Raw genomic sequence first — 22801 nt, forward strand, 5'->3', positions numbered from 1 at the left:
TTTGGTTGCGGTTGGAACTATACGCAATGGACAGTGAGCTATTCGTTGGTAATAGAAGTGGGAGAAATTGAGAAATAGCAATGCTGATAATTTTATTGTCCTATCCATTATCACAAGTCATGCTAGGATGCAACATTACTATATGGGCATTCCTCCCTATGAGAGTAATCTTTCTCTGTTTGTCTTTTATTTTGCTTTGCTTCTCTAAATCAATCAAGTCATTCAATCCCGTTGTAACGCCGACGCCCTTTTGCAGTAGATATATAAAAAATATGTCCACGACAATGATAAGATATCATAAATAGGAGACGGCTCCGCCCATTGGCTAGCATAGCAAGTATAGAAACATGTAAACGATTTTTTTTGTCTCAGGCTCACATCATATCCTATTGCCCTACAACCCAAAAATAGAACAAGGAAGAAAAAAAAAAAACCGTGGCTCGAATAGCATATCTAAATATCAAGGAGTCAATTATTCAAAGTCATGATGAAAATTTTGTTAAAAAAAAATTCAGCTGAGAGCATCCGGAATTGGCAACGCAGCATGCAGTTCTCATGACAGGTCATCGGGCAGCTCTTCGACGACGTGCTCCACCATGGTGATGAGCTCATTGATATCAGGACGCTCCGCAGGTTCGACTTTAAGACACGCCCGGACAATGTTGCGAATGGGCTCGCTGATGGAGACGTCTCCAGAACCACCGGCAGCAGCACCAGCAGCGCCGTCGGCCGCAGTGGCCTTGGCCTTGGCCGCCTGAATGGTGTTTGTGCGCTTGGGGGCGCCTCCGGGGTTCTCGTCGGGGAAGCGCCAGTCGCCGCCGAGGACGCAGAGGCTGAGCGTGCCGCCCGTCTCGTCGGAGCGCAGCTCAAAGGGGGACTTGCCGACGAGGCAGGCGTAGAGGGTGCATCCGAGGGACCAGATGTCGGTCTTTGTGTCGATGACGGTGCCGGTGCGGACGTCGAAGAGCTCCGGGGCGCGGTAGGGCATGGTGGAGTGCTCGGCGGCCGTGTCTTGGATCTGGAGGGCGAGGGACTGGGAGGTGACGGGGACGGGGGAGGCGGCGACGGAGCCGAGGTCCATGAGGATGGGGATTGAGCCGGAGTCGTCGATCATGATGTTGCCTGGCGATTGTTAGTCAGACGGAAGATTAGACCCGGGGGCAAGTTGTGCCTCTTACCTGGCTTGATATCACGATGAGCATATGATTTGATCTTGCCGCCGCGTGACTCGCCCTCGATGCGATTTGGGCCCGAGTCCATGAGCGGCCGCTCCTGCTCGCCCTGCTCCTGCTCCTCCGTCCGCTTCCCCCTCGTGCCCATCTTGCGGCCGCCCGGTCGTGAGGAGTCGGCATTCTCGTCATGGTCCTCCTCGCGGCCCATCTGCATGCGCTCCGCGGGCGCGGGCTGGTACTCGTGCATGGCCCGCAGCGCCTTGCACACGCCCAGGAACAGCAGCATCAGGTGGCGCTCGGGGAAGTGGCCGTGGTTGACGAGGTTGGCGTTGATCATGTCCTGCAGGTTGCCGCGGCGGTAGTACGGCAGCAGGACGTAGACGGTCTTGCTGGCGTCGTCGCCGCTGCCGCCGCCGCGGTCGGTCGCGACGCTGTGGTCAAAGGCCGAGATGATGGTGGGGACGTGGTCGAAGAGCCGGTAGGCGTCGACCTCGCGCATGGCCTGCTGGACCGACTCTGCGCCAAAGGGGCATCGGATCTTTTTGAGGGCAAAGAGCTCGTGGGAAGCGGTGTCTTCGACGAGGTAGACGTATGAGAAGCCGCCCTGTTTGAGAGTCGATTATCGTCAGCGAGGAACTTGCGTCATGCTTTGCTGCAACTACACCAAGAGGGGGAATATTGTCTCTTGTTTTTTTCTTATTACGCACCTCGCCTAGCAGTCGCTGGATCTTGAAGCTCCGGTTGTTAATCTTGAGAGTCGGAGATCCCGGGAAGCAATTCAGGCAATTGCCAAACGAGTAGAACAAGTCCGCCAATATCTGCGCCATGATGAGAGAGTTTTTGCGTCAAACGCCGTGTGTCTTAGACCAGCAAAATAATAGCTCTGCAGCTCGTTTGATGTGAGACCTCTGTTTTCCTTCTCCTGCAGAGCTTCCCTTTCCTCTTTTCTGTTATGTATCCTTCAATCTTTTCCCGGCCTTAGCTCTCCCAGCTGTTCTACTAGCCCGCCCAGCTTCTTTGTTTTGATGCGGCCTGTCGGGTCGAGATTGATTTCGGCTCGTCTGCGAATCGTCGCTATGGCGCTGAGTCGTTCCAATGGAAGGAACAAGAGCAGCGCTGGTGTCAAACAATCAATGCAATTGCGTCTGAGCTGGCCGAGAGACAGAAAAAGACCCGGTCGTGGTGCTGAATCCAAGGAATTGCGACGTTGTTTTGTTTAGTAAGTGGTTTGGGTGAGGGACGGTTTTGGGACAGCTTGACGCTGGTACTTGGACAAGGTACTTTGTTGTGCATATCCGGCCAACCAACCTCTGACCTCAGACAGGGTGCTGCGCTAACGTAGGCTATTTTTGGGGCTGCTGGTAGTCTCGACAAGGTACTGGCAAGTAGCCTAATCGCTGGTGTCGTCGCTTAATTGTATGGAAATGGATCCGTTCGATACTCAAAGAATACTATAGAGTACCTAGGCACATTCTCGTAGTGCTGATCCTCGCAACTACAACTCCGCCTCATTAGCTCCGCCTCATAACAGAGGCTCTAACATGACTTTTAACATTGCATCACAGCTCTGTTTTTTCCATTTGTGTCATTTTTGTAATTTTGTATTTTTGTAATTTTGTATTATACAGAAAACCAAATACTGCATTAGTTCCGTCATTTCCAATAACGCGATTTACTATATAACATTCGACAATGCACCTTTTTCTCCCAAAACATGCATAACTGCATTTGCCATCTATAACTGGATGAACCCATTCAAAAGCCACCATTGTGTGGTTCAACTTCTTTTCCTTTGCTTCTCCCATAAGCTCTAATTTTGAGACAGGGTAGAGAAAATTCTCTAGATTCACAAGAGGAATCTGGTCCATTGTACGCCATATAAGCAGCGTAGATCTCTCAGGCCGTCTTTCGACCTTTATTAAGAATTTTATCGTTTTGAAATGAAATGAAAAGCAACAAGAAAAGGATATTCGATGCGGAGGACCAAACGTCTCCAAATAAAAACAAAACAAAACAAGACAAAAATGTCAAATGACAAATGACAAATACACTCGCATATATACGCAGCCCGAAAAGCTTCAGCTTCCATAGCGAATGGGCTTGAGTGGACTTCCGGAATAAAAGCTGGCCAAAGACTTAAGAGAGCAAGTTGCGAAGAGAAGGGTTTGTACTCGCCGCTGTAGTCGGCCTGTTTTCTGGGAGCCGTGGAGCCATAGGACCCGACGACGGAGGCAACTCATGAGGCTGGGGTGGCGGCGCCGGCGGTAAACCGTTTCTCAAAATCGGAGGGCTAGCATGTGAGGGGGGGCGCCGGATATGATGATCTCTGAGGATGAAGACCATGCGAGAATACATCTGACCGCGGCGGAGGTGGCGGCGGCGGAGGTCCGTTATTCATAAGGTGAGCCGGGGGGTGGATAGGTCCTCCGTGGCCTGGATGTCCGCTGTGATAAGGAGGGACGTACGGAGCGGGAGCAGTTGGTCCACTCATGCGTCGTGGGGAAGGAGGGAGCCCGTTGGTATAGCCATGTCCATGCGGATGACCACCAGGAAGCGGTGCAGCTGGAGGCGGACCAGCCATGACAGGCGGTCTCAGAGCTGAAAGGTTCGAGACTGGTGGTGGTTGAGGCGGGGGCGGGCCGCCGTGCAACATAGGCGGGGGGGCCACCGTTGATGTGACGAGGAGGTGAGTTATGCTGGCTGCTAGGACGATGCGGCGGTGCCCACTCAGGATAGGCCGTCGTTCTGCCTGGCGGCGGCGGTGGTTGTGCCGGCGGATATGGGTGTGCCATCGGAGGTGGTCGGTGTCCTGCCACTTGAGCTGGCGCGTGAAGCGGTGTAGGCATCGGTGGAGGAGTAGACACAGCTGGCATTGCATGCGAACCTGGCGGTGGTTGCGGCCAAGAAAGGGGGTGGCTCATATGGCGTCCGTCACGATAATCGACCACATTGGGCGGCGGAGGGGGAGGAGGCGGCGTTGAGCCTCTCATAGGAGGCACCGGAGCCATCAGAGTAGCCTCCATCGGTTGAGGACGTGCAAGATCGGAAGGCGGAGGTGAAGGTCCAGTTCGTAGAGTCAGCCCCGGACTACGGGGTGTCTTTCGTAGCTTGTGACATTTCTGGCATTGGAACTTTCGCTGCTCAACAAACCTTTGTGCTTCAGATCCAATGACCCCGTGATGGCCGTTGGTAAGTCTCCGCTCTTGAAAGTTATCAATCGGCCACCATCTCAAGGCGACGTCTATGCCGCATGTGATGCAGATTTTATCGCCCGGATGCTGGGGATGGGATCCTGGGTCAGCCACATCGCCGTTGCGCGGCGGAGCCCAGGTACCATTAGGCGCTGTCGTAGTAGATGCTCTGCGATTCCATGCCTGAGCTGGTGCTCCGGATACTTTCGCCGCTGTTGTCATCTGATTGGCCTTGCGAACCGTACCAGTCAAGGTAAAGTCTGCCTGCTTGAAATTCTGGACGTAGAGCTGGAGGGCATTCAGCCCTGTGTCGCTCACAACATCATGAATTCGATGAACAATCGTCTTGGTGGGAGCATGCTCTTTACACCAAAGTACTGCCGACATGATGCCACTCTCGCCGTTAATTGTGACAATGTTAAACTGATCTCGCCGGGAGCTCTTGACCGGAGCAATGTCGAATCCGAGAATATGCCCCTTTTGTCGAGCGCATTCAACGTGATCTACGTATCAAGTTAGCTTGCTAAAGCGCCCAACAGAATCAAAAAATGGAGAAATAAAAGAGAACGGAGAGGCTTACAAGATGCACGGCATTGATGGCAGGGCACACATGCCCCACCTTTCTGGTTGCAAGCTTGGCAGATCTCGTCATACTTTGCTCTCGAGATAGATGGGACTCCCTCCGATGGTTCCATTGCCTTGGCGTTACCAAACTTGACTTCGGGTGTCCATACGGCGCAGGTGACATGCACCCAATTGTTATCGGCTGTACGCTTGAGCGGCTCGCGGGGGTTGACTGGGCGATTCATCTCTTCCTGCTTCTTGCGGTAGTATTCAGCAGCCTTGCGGGCTTGTTGAACTTCTATCTTTTCTCGCTCACGGTCCTTCTCAGACATCTTTTTCTTGTGATGTGTGAGTTTCGGCAGCTCGACGAAATCATGTTCAGTATGCTCAACAGGGCACAAGACACATTTGTATTGCTACACACAGAGGTTGTTAGTACAGAACTTTCTAGTGTAAAACATTACATCAAAGATTTGGGTTTGAGCTGGACTTACGATCGACACTTGTGGGCTCTTATCATTCGCACACATGTCACATATCCATTTGCCTTGGACCTTGTTGTCAATAATGCCGTAGCAATTACGGTGCACTGTCAGGCGACACTCTCGACATGAGAGGTGCTGGTCTCCCATCGGCTCCATCTGATCGCAGATGGCACATGGCAGAGTCCGTGGTTTTGGCATTTCTGGGGCGGCAGGCGGCTCGGCAGCTGCCTTCTCTGCCTTCTCTGCCTTCTCCTTCTTCTTAGTCGGAGCTGCGCTTGGAGTGCTACCGGCATCTGAGGGTGTTGCTTCGAGTTCTTTATCGGCTGCAGTCTTGAGCTTCTTTCTAGGAGGCTCCTGAGTCTCGCCGGGTTGAGAGGCGGTGGCTTTGGAAGGAGTCGGAGCTCGTTCGGGCGTCATATATCCCATTTCTTGTGCAAGCTGGAGCTCTTTGAGAAGTTCTTCATCTTGCTTGCGTTTCCATGCACGACCACCAGCCTGCGCAACCTTCTTGGCCACTTCTTCAATAACTTCATATCGAATAGCATAACGTCGCCATAGTTCGGCGCAGCGCCGGCACAAGGCGACAACGTATTGGTTCCCAGCTTTATCTTTCCCGGTGCCCTTGAGGCCCTGGTCATTGACAAGCCCAGGAAGCGGGTTCGGCGCTCTTCTCCACTGACGATCCTGCGTCCTATTGCAAAATTGGCAGATAAAGCTTCGCTTCTTCTCAACCGCCTTCTCTGCGTCGAATGCAGAATCGTCGTCGTCATTAGCCACATCGTCAGCAAGCTTTGAAGCCGCAATGTCCTCGCGTCTAGCTTGCTTCTTTCCTTTTCGACCGGGGAAGCTGCCCCAAACTTGCTGTCCCTTTTCAGTCTTCTTCCAAACGTAATAGTGCCGGACAATCTCGCCCGGCGGCTTCGATTTGACATGTTTCATGACAAGATGCAGCTCAGAGCCGAACTTTGAAACGCCCTCTTCGAATTTCTTGACCTCGGCCGGGCTCAAGTTGGGCTCTTTGAATTCACTCCTAGGCTTCTCTGAGAGCACAGTGAGGGCCTTGGACTCATCAAAGTCTTCGCGAAATAATGACTCGATGGCGGCATCTCGAAGGTTAGTAGAGCGCACAGGAAGGTCCAGCGTTTTGGCCGTCGACATGGCTTCGGCAACATAATCATTGATCTTATCAAGAGACGGGGTATCTGAGGTTGGCGGCTTCCATAATAATGTGGCCGTGCAATTGGGGTCATTTTCGTCCAAGTCCTCGCCGCGAGCAACGTATCCCGGTGGCTGATCTTGGACCCACTTCGGCCGCTGTCCTCGGCGAGCCTTTTCGGCCTCCTGCTGTTCCTTGATTAATTTCTGATCTTTTTTGCCGCCCTTTTTGAACTCCAGCGGCTTGACATATTGAACAGGCTGTCCGGGCCACGCGCCAACAGTGGCTTGGTTTCTGGGTCCAATGCGGGTGCCTGCACGAGGGTAAATGCGATCATCGTAGTCCAGGGCGTCCTCCGGCTTGCAATGCATGCCGAGATAGCGCCATGGCCAGAGACTAGCCTGGTAAATCTGCTCCGAGGTACCCTGATGAGGCGCATCGTCGTCGGCGGGGCTTGTCCTGTCGGTTTCGATGCCTTGAGCATCCTCTTCGTCTTCGTCCAGGAGCTCGTCGTCGTCGGCATCCACGGTGTCGATGGTATTTGGTGTATGGCGAGCTTCCAACTTGCGCTCCTGAGCACGACTGCATGCAGCGCAGGACCAAGCAAACCCACGTGAAGGTTTTTTGAGCAACGGTGGCTTGACGCAGTTCATGTGGTATGTGTGCTGACACACTGCGCAATCAACGGAATCATTGCTGTTGGTGGGGAATTTGGTGTTAGTACAAAGAAGCTATCAAAGTTGGTTTGGCTTGTGAAAGGTGTAAGAGAAAAAAAGGAAAAAAAGGGGAAGAAAAAAAAGAAGAACCAAGGGAATTAAAATGAATGCTGCCAAATCTGCATTCTTTTTTTTTCTCCAAGTGCTTCTTGATGAAAAAAAACTCAAACCTATACCCCCCCTGGTGTGACTTTTTTTTTTGGGAGCCGATGTAGTGACGCGCTGCACGATGCTGCTTCTTCAGCGGCTCAAAGTGACATCGGACAGTGCCTAAACGGGCTCCCGGAATCGCTGTCACGGGCTGTAGCAGAAGTTTTAGGCTCTGGCGGTGGTCCGACTCTGGGCCAGCCAGCAAATTGCATGCACATGCACGCACGGCAGAAGCACACGGTGGGAGGGGAGAACACGCAAGGCGAGGCGGAGAATGAAGGAATGGGAGGGGGGTGTGTCGACGGTTGTGGTAACTGGGGCTCCCCAACTGGAGGGGCGCCCAAGCCGGCAATCCCTGGTGAAGGTACCTGAAGAAAAAAAAAAAAAGGGCTCTCCCTGAAAGAGGGGGGTAGACGCATTGTACTGGTGGGCTGGCGGCCAAGTACCAGCTACCACGGGAACCTTGTCCTCTGCACAAGGACCTTCGGCCGAATGGAGCCGGGCATCGCAGGTACCAGTGACAGGCGAGGGTAAAAGGCGCCAGGGGAACAGGTACGGCGCGGTACTTGCAGCGCCGCAAGCTGCAACGGGAAACACAAGACAGATAGGGCAGGGCAGGGCAGAGACAGAAGCAGAGACAGACATGACAGACATGACAGGACAGGGACAAGGACGCGACGAAAAGAGAACATAGAGAGAAGACGCCCTAGGCCGGATGGAGCGCCTTGTAGGGTCGTGTCGACGGTACGTACCTTGCGCAATAGCCGCTGCATCTCTTGCAGAGCTTAACGGCGCTAGTCAGCTCCTTGCCACGCCCCTGCTCGACTAGCACGTACTGCCAGCGCTCGTCTAGCACCTTCTTGACCTTTTCGGGCACGTTGACTATGAGGCGGGTGGGAATCAGATCGTAGTTCTTCTGGATGTACCTGTCGTACAGCTTCTCGTACCAGAAGCTGTCCGGCGTGCGACGGTAGTCGTTCATGCTCTTGATCTCCAGCCGGTGCCTGATCTGGCACTTGCCGCGCAGGGCCGTCAGGGGGCTGATGTCCGAGTGCATGCTGGCAAAGACCATTCGCGTGTCGCTGGCCTTGCGCCCAATGTCCTTGGGGCGATAGAACCAATTGATGCGCACCGCGTCCACCGGCCGGGCGGCGTCGTTGTTGGTGTGCATGAACTCCATGATGCGGCCCAGGTAGTAGGGCTCTCCCGGCGGCTCGCACACGAGATAGACGTGATCTGCCAAGACGCTCTGTTAGCTGGTGCAAATTGCCCTCTGGCAATAGATAGGGTGGAGGTGGATCCCGGCCGTGCTACCTACCATTCGCCTCGAGCACCGTGCCATCGTCGGCCACCATTCGACCATTGTCCGGCAGGCCTTTGCACGTCTCAAAGGTGAGCATGTTGGATTCGGGCCATGTCATGCCCTGGAGCTGGGCCTGCGCGGCCAAGGCGTTCTTTTTTGACGCCGCGGTCGTCGACGCCGGCGGCGTTGCTGCAGCCGATGTTGCGGTTGATGCTGCCGCTGCCGCGCCGCCGTTTTGGTTAGCTGCCGCCTTGCGTTTCCGCGAAGGCTGCAAAGTGCCAGTTCCCGACGTCGCCTGTGATGCGTGAATCGTTCCGCCGGATTTCGCATCCTGGCTGCCATTCTGGCTGGGGGTGGCCTTGGAGTCGTCCGCCGCGGCAGCAGCATTTTTGCGAGAGCTGCCGTTGCCGCGAGGCGTCTCGCCGTTGCTGACGCCGTTGGTCTGCCGCGAGGGCTTCTTGGCGGCGTCGCTGTCTTTTTTGTCAGGGTAGTAATCATACATGTCCATTTCAATGTCCTTGTCCTCGGCATAGTTGGGACGAGAGTTGGCCGTCCTGTTGCGGGAGCGAGTCCCGTAGGGCATGGCCTCAATGACAGTGTCCTTGTCTGCCGCGCCTGAGGCGGACGACGTCTTGGCCATTGCCTCGGGCGATGCCTTTGCTTCAGGCTCAGCAGATTTTGAATCCTGTGGTGCGTGTCAGAGAAAATGTTGGGCGGCGGGATGAAAATATATCGAACATGTACGCCAATGAATTCAAAATAGACAAGAAGAAAAGAAAAATCGTGGTGGTTGCCAAATGCGGCTTGTAAGAGAGCAAAGTATAAAAAAACAAAAGACTAGAAAAACTCACGCTCGGTTGCACCATATTGGCGACAGATTAGCAGTGTGGCCGTGGAACGAAGCAAATGGAGCTTTGTGAAGGCATGCCCGTCTTATGCCTCGAGCAGCGTGTGTGAGTGAAGAAGAGAGTTGGGACAGGATGAGAGCGATGGAGGGCTTCGGTGTAAAAGACGAGAGCAAGAGACCGAAACGCAATTTACAGCTCCTGCAGGGCCGTAGAGAATCCGGGACGGTGAGTTGGCACGGCAATACAGGCGATCGAGAGCAAAAAAGGTCGTCTCTCGCCGCGAAGGCCACGGCGTGGGAAGCGAAGGTTGAATGAGAGAGGAAAAGAGAGTTAGTATAGGCATGAGTCTGAAGAAGACATGCCCTGGCACTGGCGCCGTACAAGCATGGGGGCGGCAGACACTACCCAGCAGGTACTAACGCAGTAGCGTTCCCAGGCCCAGGTAGCCGAGGTAGCGCAGAAGTACGCCTTAGCAGCCTGTGGCGAACCGTGCCGCGGAGCCTGGGCGCGTGAGGCTAAGCGGCGATGCTAGTGACTTTATATCTACCTGGCGCACCCTTGATTGAGCGGTGCTCCACAAGCCCGCCTCTGGTCTCACACCATTGCTGAATGGACGGATCGTCTCCCAGCTTTTTTTCTATGAGGCGTTCCTCAGCGCCCACCCACGGACGACGCACACGCTTGGGTCGATTCTGTGGCTGCTGCGTGGCTGCTGCGTGCAATGCGCTGGCCTGGGAGAGGGAAACCGCATCGCCAGGCTGCTTCGTCTGCCAAATGCCAAATCCAATATGCAGCCTGCATCTGTAATGCAGGGCGCTGAACAAAGCGGGAAGCTACCGAAACGCCTCGATGGCCTGCTAACGAGAGGCGCTGGTTGGCTGGCCTGGAACAACACGGCACCACCCACTGCCTATCTAAGGTGTCTATTGTGTGTGCTGCTAACGGCTCTCTGGCGATCTTCCTTGCTAGCAGGTTCCATTTAATAGACCGCTCTCCGCCGTGGCTAGGGGCGATGCGATGAAGCTGCAGGCCTCGTGGCAGGCAACGGACAGCATCCATGATATAGGCCTGCTGCACGCCCAATACGGGCACTGCTTCTGCCCAGACTCGGGGCGTCTCCTGCCTGCTAATGCAGTGCGAGTTGTAAGAATTCATGTGCTGTGCCATGCTCTGCTCTGCTGTTTTTCGACCTCTGGCAGCACGTATCACGCGTGTGGGCTCTGGGCGCGGCAGCAGGAAACAGGACCGAGACGCAGTGCTTTGGCCGCATCGGACCGCATCCAACTCTTGGGTACGAATTCACGCATGTGCAAAGTACTGCCGGTGTGACTTGACGTTAGCACGGACAGCGGCCTTGCCTTGGGCACAACTCGTTGCAAAAATACGCTCGCAGGCAGCAAGCCACCAATGAATTGTCTGCCTTGTCCTCGTCTCAACTTGGTTGACCATTCTGGGAAATGAAGGGCCTGGGACGTGTATATCAAGCCTCTCACAGATCGGTGCGGCTACAGATGCTAACTCGCTTCTAATCGATTTACAAAAACATCTAGCCAATAGACCACGCCCATAGAATCTACCATCTTTTTTTTCCTCCTACGGGGCTTTCTGGCGCGGGTTATTATCGCAGAAGAGCGCTTTGAGTTCCGGAGGTGAGGTCATGAGCAATTCCTAGAATGGTCAGCCCCCTAGCAGATTTTATGGGGCATCTGGTAGGGACGCCGGCACACGCAAGATGGGAATTGCTCGAATATCCACTCACCTGACCAGGACGTCCAAGGAGCACTACGACTGCTAGTAGAGAGCAGCATTCGCTCGCGTCACCCTTTTTTGCTTGCTCGCCTGGTCCCAATCGTGCAAGGCGAATGGTGACGTATGGCGCATATAGTGTGTGCTACCAGCAAACTGTCTGAACTACCTGTCTGTACAGACCCTAATCTACTCAATGCTATTTCGTTACGCCAGAGTCGTTGTTTGCTTGGCAGCCAGAGCCGCAAGGATGGAGGGAGAGACGCCTCCCTAGCATTGCATGGCTGCGAGAGACGAGGTGAAAGGGCATGATCGTGCGAGACTAGCGGCGTGTTGCGGCCAGGCTGGCTCATTTCATTTTCGAATCAATGAGCTGCTGCAGTTAATTGGCATGCGGATACACGAGCGTTGTCATGCCGGTCGGATATTGAGGGTACCCGTCGCCAGGTACCTCGAGTATTCCCACTGTCTGCTCCGCAACACGAGTAATAGGTAATCCGCATAAACCGATAGATCTGTGTGCAAGGTGCAAGTCGCCCACGCGACTACACAACCACCGCGAACCTGACGACACCAGGCATCTTGTGCTTGGTGAGCAATGTGCGAACTACAAATCGCGGGTTACCCATGGACCGTTTTTATACGGCGGGACAGCTGTTGGCCGCCTTGTACGGACATACAAAGCAGCTTTGCCGGATCAGCTTCTGGGGGATGCGAATCCGGATGTGCTGCCGTCATCGTCACCATTGCCACGACGTCACATCCTAGAGCCGGGGCCGTCTGTCACAATCTGATACTGCTGCTACCACACGTTAATAGCGCAATAACCGCGAAAAGTCCGAGCAACCCGCGGCAGCAATGAAATTTTGGCCATCGTCGCACCAGCACGCAGCGTATTAGACGGTAAGGCAGAGTGAAAAGTGGCGACATATCGACGAACGGTGCTCCGGCGGAGGAAAAAAAAAGTAAAAGCAGGCTAGCGACAACATCCCGTCGGTCACAGGGCAGCCTACCAGAGGTACCTACTCGGATATGGTTTTTTTCTCTCCTTTGTGCGAGAACCTGGCAGAACCAGGTGAGAAGAGAGTCTAAAGTAACAAAGAATCGCCCGGATCGGCTTTGTGGAGCCCAAGCCTGCGAAAGTAGAACGACTGGCGGTGCTGTAGTAGATGGTAAGCTCCGCTAACAGCGCCACAAGAAAAAGGAAAAAAACTTCCATCGATTGCCAGCGGCGCCGGGGCCAAGGTTCATTATGATCGCGCTAAAGCCTAAATGATTAGGTAGTAGGTAGGCAGCTGGCACTGTCGGTGGTGAACGGATCGCCCATCGGTAGGTTTCGCGAAACAGCCCGCGTATAAGCACAGTTGGCACACACGCTTGATAGACAGCTGAACTCCATCTGTGGCAAGATTGTTGTGTTGCCCAAGATTGCGTGTTTGGACGGTCGCCCGACACACACATGTGCGATACATGCGCACACGACTAGTAGCTTGTTTGCTCGTCAACGGCGACATGGAAATGTCTGGGCTTCTCTTCCCCTCGATTGTACAGATGCCACAGCCGCAGCCCATCAGTATTAGCGGGCGGGCGCCTTTGTTGAGGACAGTCTCACCGATAAAAGGCCACATTTGGGCGGAAACCAGCCATCCAGCTGTCGTCAGACGACTCATCCACATCGCCCGTTCAGCACTATTAAGGTTAAGAGGTACAACTGCCAAGGGTCGATGGGGGCTCATTGCCACGCACGAGTTTCAAATGGTTTTACATTCTCTACGTGTGTGTAGAACGGAGATGCTGGGTGGTCTGAGCAAACCGCAGCACGGGTCAAGATACCTCACCTACTGCCTACAGTAAAGCTAAGAACCTCAGCCTGTTGATTGCGACTGATAGTCTCCGTGATATTGTCGCGCTCTCATCTACACGCCCGTTTATAAGCCGATACTCTCGTGCTACTTGTCAGCGCTGTGCGCCAATTGCAGGTTCGTGTTACCATTACAGCTGGCATTGATTTAATTTCGCAACTACTTTTTACAGGTACAGCTACAAACCTCCTCGGCGCCCTACTACTTATAGGTACATGCCGCATGTACTGTATTGCCAGACTCCGAGTTCTGGAAGCGGAATGGCGCAGGGTTCCGTGGCCGGCCAATCACCAGCCGCGGGGGGGCATCCTTGGAAATCGGGGCTGCAGCGATTGGGTGTGGGTGTGTGTCACTGTCAGGTTCCAGGAACACCCCGCAGGTCTGGAGCAGCGACTGCAGAAGAGCGTTGACAGGCGCGTGTTTGAGGCGCCGCTACAAGTCAAATCCGACACACGGCCTTTGATTGTGCTGCGATACCTGCTCGCAGTCAGATTTGCCTCTTCGCAGTGCACGCTTCCCGGGGAGGGCATAAAGGAGAGGGAGAAATTATAGGAAACGAAACGCCCGAAGCTGGCAGCTAATCTAGCATAGCCGCATGGACGCATCGAGACTTGCCCTTGTCTCGATGCAGCCTAGGCGCCTTTGCTCCCGCACTAGCACCGAATAACATTCAGTCCGCTGTCCGCCAGAACGGGATGGGACGCTACAGCAATCTGAGGGAGGTACTTGTGCGAGTGCGGCGCAGCGCCTAGGGGACAGGTACCGGTACCCGTGGCGTACCCTTCCTTTGTGTTGGCTTCTGCCGCTTTCCAATTACATAAGTCTCTTCACGTGACTTCGCGTGTTAGTCTTGCTCGTAGCGACCCAGGCCTGCCACCTCTGCCTGGCAATAGCGCGCTTCTCTCCACCACCGATCCAGGTCAAAAGGTGCCGAGAATATGATACGCGGATCATGAGATTGCTGACTGATACTTTCTAATCTTTCTTCTCCCTCTATCCTTCGCTGTCCTTCGCTTCTCTATTTCTTTGCGTACCCAGATGAGTCTCTCTTCTCTGTAGGTGCGTGTCGCCGCCTGCTTCCCCGCAGCCATGGAGAGCATGAGAGGTCTCCTGCACAAGACGAGCGTCCAGGAGGCTCAAGAGCGGCAAGCAGGGGCTGTTGGACCGCCGCTGGCTGGCCAGAAGAGGAGCTGGTCGACCCTTGACGACGCAGACACGAAAAGCCTGCCTGTAATATCCGGTGCCGCGACTACGCCCATCTCGGCGCCGAACTCTCAAGGCCCGGTCCGGTTCCAGAGGCCGCCTCTTTTTTCCTCTCCAACTGCTCCTCGGCTTTCTGCTAGCAAGATTGTTTCGATTGATATCCCGGAAAAACCTTCCGAATATACACAGCGACGTGTGTTTGCTGCGACCCCATCCTCTTCCATAGACGATGAGCTGGATCTTGCTCACCCAGTATATAATCTCCCGCCCCAGCTGGTTAATAACTTTGCTTCGCTTGGTATCAAGCAGATATACCCATGGCAGAAGAACTGCCTCAAGGGACCCGGCTTGCTCACAGGTGCTAAAAACTTGGTGTATTGTGCTCCCACCGGTGGCGGAAAGTCTCTTGTTGCTGATTGTGAGCCATCTTGTCGTATCTGTCATGTAGTCATGGGGGGCCAAGTAGCTGATGATTCGCCCAGTACTTATGCTTAAGAGGGTAATGGAAGAGCCCGAGACCAAGGCCCTCCTCATTCTCCCATATGTTGCTCTAGTACAGGAAAAGGTTCGCTGGCTACGGAGTGTAGTCCAGGGGCTGAGTGCAACTTTAGACCCTGAAGCTCTAGAAAAGCGAAAGGCAACCAGCATATGGCAAACTCGTCCCGATCATGATTCCATCAAAGTTGTTGGCTTTTTCGGAGGCGGCAAGATTAGATCTTCGTGGCAAGACTTTGATATTGCCATATGTACCCTGGAAAAGGTTTGCTTCCTGTACCTGGCTTGAAACCCAATTAAGAAATCTAACCTCTCTCTCTCTGCCCCTAGGCGAATATGCTCATCAATACCGCTATTGAAGACTCTTCCATTTCTCAATTGCGGGCTGTAGTTCTGGACGAGCTTCACATGATTGATGACGATCATCGCGGATATCTCCTAGAGCTGATAGCAACCAAGCTCCTGAGCTTGGAGCAGCCCATTCAGATCATCGGCATGAGTGCTACTCTTCCCGTAGGTGCTATGCATTACATACAATATTCCATGCGCTCTTGCTGAGTCTGAAGCTTTTTTAGAATGCGAATCTGGTAGCTGAGTGGCTCAAAGCGCACTCTTATGAAACTAGATATAGGCCAATACCGATAGAAGAACACCTGGTCTGCGATGGGAAAGTCTACTATGTCGGCTCCAACGGTGCTTCAGCACAAAGGCACCTAAAAGTCGATGAAATTTCAAATGGCCAAGTTGAACCCACAAGATGGATTCAAGGATCCAGCCATAGAGAATTCCAAGATCCGGTTATGAACGCAGTGGTATCCTTGGCCCACGAGACTGCCGTCCTGGGATACGGATCCCTAATATTTGCAGGTAGCCGAAGCATTTGTGAGGCAGACGCTCGTCTGATCAGCAAGGTAATGCCTCAACTGGATGAATTGGATAGCGCAACGATGGACAAACGAATGGATCTCCTGAGCGAGCTGCGAAGTCTCAGTACGGGGGCTGATCCAGTATTAGAGGAAACTGTCTTGTATGGCGTTGCGTTTCACCGTGAGTCTTTTCCCCTTGGCAATATTCCCCCTTGATTGAAATATGGTACTAACTACTGCTATCAAAGATGTGCGTATCACGTTTTGTTTTCCCGAAAAGAGTACGTGTTAGCTAATCTGATAGGCCGGCCTAACGAGCGAGGAGCGAGATCTCATTGCCGCGGCGTATGATGATGGCACTCTCCTAGTGTGTGTTGCTACCTGCAGCTTAGCAGCGGGCATCAACCTGTGCGTCCCATACAAGCCGATATCGTGATGAATATGACTGGCTGACCACATAACTAGCCCTGCGAGAAGAGTAATACTACATAACGCAAGGATGGGACGAGACTTTGTTGGTCCCTCTATGCTACGGCAGATGAGGGGCCGCGCCGGAAGGCAGGGCAAATCACCTGTAGGCGAGACATATCTCTGCTGTCGCCAAAACGATCTAGAGCAGGTCTTGGATCTCATGTATGCGGATATTCCAGAGATTGTCAGCTGCCTCAACACTGAGAATAAGCGCGTTCAAAGGTGAGACGATGACAAGTCTGATACCAACTAGTATCACATTCGCTGACAGCCCCTTCTAGAGCCATCCTGGAAGTGATTTCCGTACGACTAGCGACCAGCCAGGAATCCTTGACAGAGTACTTCTCCAATTCCCTCATCAGCTATACTCACGACCGAGAATTCATAGAAGAATGCTTAAAATCAGGACTGCAGGAAATTCACGATCTAGGCTTGATTGTTAACGATTCCTACTCCAATTTCACGGCCACACAGCTGGGCAAGGCCATCGTAGCCTCTTCGGTTGATCCATATGATGGAGTCTTCATACATGCTGAACTTACTAAGACACTCAAGGCATTTGTGATGGATGGGGAGATGCATATCCTCTACGTCTTTACTCCGGTTCAAGATTTTGGAATCACACTCAACTGGCAGATATTTCGCAACGAGATGGACGCCTTGGACGAGAGCGGACTTCGAGTCCTTGGATTCTTGGGGATTAAACCAACAGCGGTCCAAAAATTGTAAGAAATGCCTCTTCAAGTACGCCACTTTCTCCATTCTATACGACCTGCTAACACACGCCCCCTTCAAGTGCTCAGGGAGCACCTCTCAGGGAGAATACACCCGAAGAAAAGGAGCTGGCTCGTGTATATCGGCGTTTCTACCTTGCCCTTCAGCTACGGGATTTATGTAATGAGATGCCGATACACATGGTCGCTCGAAAATACGACTCTCCTCGAGGCTCTGTGCAGACTCTTGCGCAGACCTGCCAGGGTTTCGCAGCAGGCATAATTAAGTTTTGTGAACATATGGGATGGGGGTAAGTCTCGATTAAAGAGGACCCTCTCGCTTCTTTATTATCCCTTACGAGGTAACTAATCTAATCTTGGGACTTGAAGTATCATGGCCGCTGCTCTAGAGCACTTCTCAGACCGATTAATGGCCGGCGCAAGGACAGACCTCCTGGCGCTCGCCAAGATTCCGTTTATCAAAAGCCGCACCGCGTAAGCAACACGTTACCCATCCCCAATCCGTAAAGACGGACACAAGTAGAATGTACTTATGTGTATCTCTTCTAGGCGTGTCTTTTGGGAGAATGGATACCGAACTATCGGCGCCATTGCGAACGCTGATCCTAAAGAGCTGGTTCTCGTTCTGATGCAGGTACGTTTTTTTTTTTTCGGATGAGGTAGCCGAAAAAGATGGGGTTTGTAGCAGAACGATCTTGCAGTGCTTTTCAAACTAACAGTCTTTAAACCATCAGGCCCAACCAAATAAACTGCGAATCAAGGGAAAAGCTGATGAAATGTACGAAGAAAAGCTACTGGCCAAAGCGAACGTGATTTCTGCATCGGCAAATCGACTGTGGCGTAAGTTTGGTGTATCTTTGCTTTCGCGATATTGGCCCACAGCATGTATACCTGTTATGGCTTTGAGTTGGCTAACTATTGGCTTTAGAGGTACAACTACAATCAGAAATGGCGGAGGAATAAGGAAAGGTAGGTAGTTTGTATATGCATATACTTCCAGGAAGTAGGTACTCGTAAGAGGTGGATATAAAAAGCTTTTTCCCATATGTCACTTAAACGTGCCAACATACTACCTCCAAGCTTTCTGTAGAAGCATAAAAAGGTGGTCTCGCTTCGTGTGTATCAGTATATAAACCGCCAGCTATCCTCAGAAATCTCGTCCTTGCCCAACAATTTGATTCTTCATACAACACATATATACACCTAAAACGCATAGAATCAAATACAGCCACCATGAATGTCGAAACCATCGAATCCATCCGACGGGCTCTGGTCATCGTCTCACTGCTTTGCCATTGCTTCCTGTCAGTGAGCCGTGCAAATCTGCCATTTGCGGCATATGTGGCCGTCTTTGTGATGGACGTTTGTCTCATCACGTCGATGGCACTGGATTATTTTGTGCCAGGGGAATGTTCGCGATATTACTAGCGAATATACATTTGATATGCATCTACGTATATCATCAAAACATCAAGGTACGTTCTATCATGGTCATTTCTCTTCACAGACGCAGCTTCTTCTATTTTACTAACACCTTATTCCATCAGCACAGCAACGCCTTTTAAAAACAAGAAGAATCTCGTTCTTTCAATCTCCCGAGTTTTCATATCCGTTTTGAGCTATATACCCATGCTGCAGCAAAGCCCTCCCTTGGTGGACTGGAGCAGTATTCTTCGATGAGAGGGCCATTCCAAATTATACCGTTTTTTTTTTTTGGGTACTGTCAACTTTTTTCCTTGGTGGGCACGGAATCAGTCAATGTCACGGAGTACATCAATATCAGGGGGCGTTAGGCGTTATACAAGGAATTTTAATTACAAAGCTAATCAATCCATACTATGATAACAAAGGTGGCCCAATAAGTCTCTTCTACAAACTCAGTGCATGCTAATTAGACAAAATGAGACCAGGTGTCCTCTCAGTCAAGCCATCTGATCTGCGCCTCCCCCGAGTAAACTTTGCGCTCTATACAAATGTCCCTCCCCATCGGCCCTTTGTGTGGAACGAGACGCGACGCTTGCGTAATTAATAGAGCAAAATGGGCCTTCTTCAACCCCTCTAAAAATAGATAATCGTATTCCGAATGTACTGTACTCGTCTCCATCCGCCCCGGTCTTGTCGAATCTTGCATCATCTAGTCAGCCAAAACGTTCCTCAGCATGACCAAGAAGTTTTCCTTGAGCTTATGGACCTCGGAAACCGGCGGCTTCACGGGCTCTCCCGCTGAACGGCGTAGACGATCTCGCCTCTTAGCCCGCCTCTGCCTCTCAGCTTCTATGGGATCCAGGTCATCTTCTTCTTCTGCTTCAGACTCCGAACCGTCGTCGTATGCCAAATCTTCCAGGTCTTCGCCATTCAGGCCGAAATCGGACGAACTAAATCCGGTCGGCATCATGTCGCTTCCTGGTGCTCCTTCGGCAGCCATCTTCTGCTGCGTCTTGTCGCTGTGCCACTTCTTCCGCGCCTCCTGCCAGGCAATCAAAGCATCAATCTCAGCAACCGCCTTTTCCTTGTCGATGATGCCACTGCTGACACCGCCCTCGAACAAGGCATTGACGTTGAGCGTCCCGTTCTTGGGGCCCTTGCGGAGGAATTCCAAAATGCCCTCTATCCACTCCATAAGCTGAGTAAAGAGGCCGTTATCGTGTGTATGGATCTCATGTACAAATTTGTAAAAGTTATGCTCATGCCTGGCGCACAGATCGATAAACGCTTGAACCGTTTGATTAGGATCCGCAGACGCATCGGCTTCTCTACACTTCTCGACAACCTTGATCATGTCATCGATGAAAACGGCAAAATCAGTTACACTGCCGTATACATTGGCCGACTTGTATACCCTCACGAGGGGCTCGTAGAAGATGGTGAACAAGTCTCTAAAGAGTTTCAGCGTAACCGGTTCCTCAATCAGTTGTAGCAGCATGCTCTTATCTCTGTGTCGCGTGCAAAGCTTGAGAAGCTGTTTGAGATATGAAAAGAGCTGAGCACCCTGTTTCAGCTCTTCGTCAATGTTCTCGACAGCGTTGTTGAAAGCGACATATGCGTTAAACAGTCGCTGAACCTGCTCGCCCGTCAATTCTGGCTCAATGAGGTCCGATCTCAGAATCACCACGATGATATCAAGGTCTTCATCTTCGGCTTGCCGACGAATTTCCATCTTGACGTCTTCCGTGGCATCTGTGTACTTTTTGATCTTCTCAACGAAGACAGGGTCGTCAATTTTTTGGTCCAGTGCGTCAATGGATCTTTGAAAGCTTCGAATACCGTCATGTAGCGCCAACGAAAACATGCGCTGCATCAAAGATCGAGCTCCAAAGGGTTGAGCAAGGAAAATGTCCAGGATTCCAGACATGACTGCCGCAGGGTTCGCAATCCGAATGACGTTTTTGATGACGGTATACGGAATAAGAGAGTGGATACGTTTGGCTTGCGCAAACATATCTGCTGAGTTGTCTTCGGCTAAGAAAAGGTGGTATATGACGGCGGCAATTTCGATCCTCAACCATTCGGCGAATTTTCGATACTGAATGCTAAGGTCGCCAATCGTCTCCTTTTCCTTGATCTCTTTGAACAGGAGTGTAAGGCCATTTCGTTCAACGATATCTCTTCGAAACCTATGAATCGTGGTGGTTAATGAAATGATCGATCAGAGATGGCCAGCATATCGGAAATTTTGAGAGTCACTAACTGTTCCATGTACTCGTCAAGCTCTGCAGCTCGTCTTCGGGCAATCTCGTAAAACTCTTTTTGCTCTTCCATACGCTTCTCATCAAGGGCTTTTCGTCGTACGATGTCATCCACGTCTTCGTCTGTGGGCGTTATGGGATCACCACTGAGGAATTCTACCATTGCCTGGGTATTGGCAACCTGAGGATTATGCAAAAGGGACCGTAGGAAAGCGCGGAGGGATATTCTTTGGTTCTCTCGCCAAAGAACAATCTATAACTACGTCAGCCTTCCAACAATCCAGAGATCCTGCAAAGGTAGTAGTGACTGACCTCTCTGTTTCCATCGGGAGTTGCGAACCCCGAGCTTAGCTGACCATCCACGGATGGTCGAGGGGAAGTTCCCTTCTTCGAGCGGCTAGACCTGGCTGATCTGATAGATCCTGCGCCACGTACAGCTATTGGATCATTTAGTATCAATTGTCGCCCTTGCTCCCGCCATGAGAGAAAATGCACCGAGAAATACATACCACTGGAAGCAGTTAGCAGCGACGACGCGCCGCCAAAATTTTGAGATTGTCTCGTTCTACGGGTCGATATAGAAGACGCAGAGGAATCATCGGAATCGTTTGTGGCGCTGGTAAAACTTGTGAGCAGTCCGCTAGCTCTTGTATCTGTCTTGTTCTTTTTCGGCAGCGAAGGCAACACCCTGCCAGGCAGCTCGGTTCGCAGTTTTCGGTGCAACTTGCTGAAATCGCCATATCTGCGCCCGACGAAGTGTTCTAACTCTCCTTTCCTCTTAATTCGAAGAATGAACTCGGCGTGCTTGTGATATCTGATATTGCGCTTGACCGAGGTAACGCGAACTCCGGCAACATTTACGTCCCACCCGTTGATGTAGTTTCCCTCGGGAAGAGTGTTCATGACGCCCCTATCAATGGCATTGCTGTCCACAATCTCGATTTCTGAAAACTTGATGCGCTCTTCGAACCCGGACGAGGTGGGGATGCCCGAGACCATCATCAGCTCAACGAGCTTCTGCGCCTTGATAGCCAGCTTCCGCCGCTTCGTCTCTTCTAAACGATCCTCGGAGGAGGATATCTGTTTCGTCGCAAACGATTCAAGAAACTGCCCTCTGGATGTCAGCAAAAAAAACTTATCCATAGCCCGCAGAGCAGCAGCCCTCGGGCGATGATGGCTCAACATACGACTTGGAGCTTGTCCTGCCAAAACTCCTTCTCCTTCGCCTTATCCAGAAACGGGAAGTCGCGGATATGCTTGACGAAGATGTACCGCAGAATGGGCAGCTCGGATTCCTGAGGAGGCACTTCGCCCTGCTCCGACTTGAACGGCGCGCCGAAGCGCTGCAACGCCGTGGGCGAATTGAGCTCGCTGATCTCCCATTTGACCTGGTCGGAAATGAGTTCTCTCTTCAGATCTGCGCAATGTCAACTCCACGGTTAGCTTGAGATTCAGCGTGGAGGAGAAGCCCTTCAGCGGACTTTCACGGCTCAGCTGGGAAGAAACTTACAGTGCTCCTGTTTTCCCGTCAGCGCATTGCTCGACGTCAGCGCCTCGCCAGAGCCGTTTTCGCGAATGGGCAGAGAAACAGCAGCGCCACCATCGGGCAATCCTTCCTCGGGGGCTGTCATGGCAAAAATCTAGCCCGGCAAAAAAAAAAAAAAAAAACGACGCGTTCCTGAAGATCAGAAGTAACAAGTAGATGAGAGACGGGAAAGGGAAGAGGAAAAGCCTCGATCGCTCGCTCGCAGGTTCGAATGACGACAGATCTCCAAGGGCAGTCCGTTTCTGAGAGAGCCCCAGTTGAAATCCGGCGGGGTAGCTAATAAAGTGCTGCCGTAGCGCGATTGTATGGGTACTGTAAGCGCTGTAAGCTCGAACGAGAGACGGACAGCAGGTTCGCCTAAATAGCAGGGCGCAAGCAAAGCAAAACTGCCAAGCGCAAGTGCGATTGCGGAGAGGAGATGGGGAGAGAGCCGAGTTTTATTCAACGCCTGCGATCACGGTGAAGGTGCTGAGACATGACAAGAAAGTGTTTCAACCAACAAAAACATCAAAGACAAATACTAGCAGCATCTGCCAAAGCACACAGCCTCCTTGGCCCCATATTATTATTGCCATCACGTCTGCTGCACTTCTGGGCAGTTGCAGGG

At 52.2% G+C, this 22801-nt stretch overlaps 4 protein-coding genes across 5 annotated transcripts; 1 reads left to right on the top strand and 3 right to left on the bottom strand.

Moving 5' to 3' along the window:
- Nucleotides 1-553: 553 nt before the first annotated feature.
- TrAtP1_004231 (uncharacterized protein) lies at nt 554-1999 on the bottom strand (the record flags this gene model as incomplete). The annotated part of the gene is made up of 3 exons (XM_014083823.2): nt 554-1122; nt 1179-1776; nt 1880-1999. 3 exons carry the CDS (start codon nt 1997-1999, stop codon nt 554-556), a joined length of 1287 nt encoding a protein of 428 aa, XP_013939298.2.
- Nucleotides 2000-2781: 782 nt separating this feature from the next.
- Nucleotides 2782-9901, bottom strand: TrAtP1_004232 (uncharacterized protein). 2 transcript variants are annotated; one of them, XM_066112217.1, is made up of 6 exons: nt 9589-9901; nt 8753-9422; nt 8187-8670; nt 5422-7264; nt 4944-5343; nt 2782-4866 (listed from the first exon to the last, which is right to left on the bottom strand). In XM_066112217.1, the coding sequence occupies exons 1-6, from the start codon at nt 9601-9603 to the stop codon at nt 3563-3565; spliced, it is 4716 nt and encodes a 1571-aa protein (XP_065968300.1). In that variant the 5' UTR covers nt 9604-9901; the 3' UTR covers nt 2782-3562. The 2 variants fall into 2 exon arrangements, with proteins under 2 accessions (XP_065968300.1, XP_065968301.1); XM_066112218.1 differs by having other exon boundaries at nt 5422-8670.
- A 4381-nt stretch (nt 9902-14282) lies between these two features.
- On the top strand, nt 14283-17925 carry TrAtP1_004233 (uncharacterized protein; the record flags this gene model as incomplete). Its single annotated transcript, XM_066112219.1, has 13 exons — nt 14283-14814; nt 14879-15156; nt 15222-15404; nt 15467-15610; nt 15906-15938; nt 16062-16165; nt 16223-16450; nt 16510-16953; nt 17025-17252; nt 17332-17436; nt 17512-17596; nt 17697-17802; nt 17891-17925. The coding sequence occupies 13 exons, from the start codon at nt 14283-14285 to the stop codon at nt 17923-17925; spliced, it is 2505 nt and encodes an 834-aa protein (XP_065968302.1).
- An 835-nt stretch (nt 17926-18760) lies between these two features.
- TrAtP1_004234 (uncharacterized protein) lies at nt 18761-22658 on the bottom strand. The gene is made up of 6 exons (XM_066112220.1): nt 22159-22658; nt 21836-22065; nt 21158-21755; nt 20961-21085; nt 20651-20901; nt 18761-20576 (listed from the first exon to the last, which is right to left on the bottom strand). Exons 1-6 carry the CDS (start codon nt 22277-22279, stop codon nt 19097-19099), a joined length of 2805 nt encoding a protein of 934 aa, XP_065968303.1. The 5' UTR covers nt 22280-22658; the 3' UTR covers nt 18761-19096.
- Nucleotides 22659-22801: the final 143 nt, after the last annotated feature.

This window comes from Trichoderma atroviride, chromosome 2 (genome assembly GCF_020647795.1).
Source record: "Trichoderma atroviride chromosome 2, complete sequence".
Lineage (NCBI taxonomy): Eukaryota > Fungi > Ascomycota > Sordariomycetes > Hypocreales > Hypocreaceae > Trichoderma > Trichoderma atroviride.

What these genes read in the sequence shown, in the direction of transcription:
- TrAtP1_004232 (XM_066112217.1), bottom strand. An exon ending in CACGGTGCTCGAGGCGAATG is followed by an intron (nt 8,671 to 8,752) that starts GTAGGTAGCACG and finishes GCGTCTTGGCAG; the next exon opens with ATCACGTCTATCTCGTGTGC. An exon ending in TGCAGCGGCTATTGCGCAAG is followed by an intron (nt 7,265 to 8,186) that starts GTACGTACCGTC and finishes CCCCACCAACAG; the next exon opens with CAATGATTCCGTTGATTGCG.
- TrAtP1_004234 (XM_066112220.1), bottom strand. Translation starts at nt 22,279, where the DNA reads ATGACAGCCCCCGAGGAAGGATTGCCCGATGGTGGCGCTGCTGTTTCT. An exon ending in CTCCCGATGGAAACAGAGAG is followed by an intron (nt 20,902 to 20,960) that starts GTCAGTCACTAC and finishes ACGTAGTTATAG; the next exon opens with ATTGTTCTTTGGCGAGAGAA. An exon ending in CTTGACGAGTACATGGAACA is followed by an intron (nt 20,577 to 20,650) that starts GTTAGTGACTCT and finishes CACGATTCATAG; the next exon opens with GTTTCGAAGAGATATCGTTG.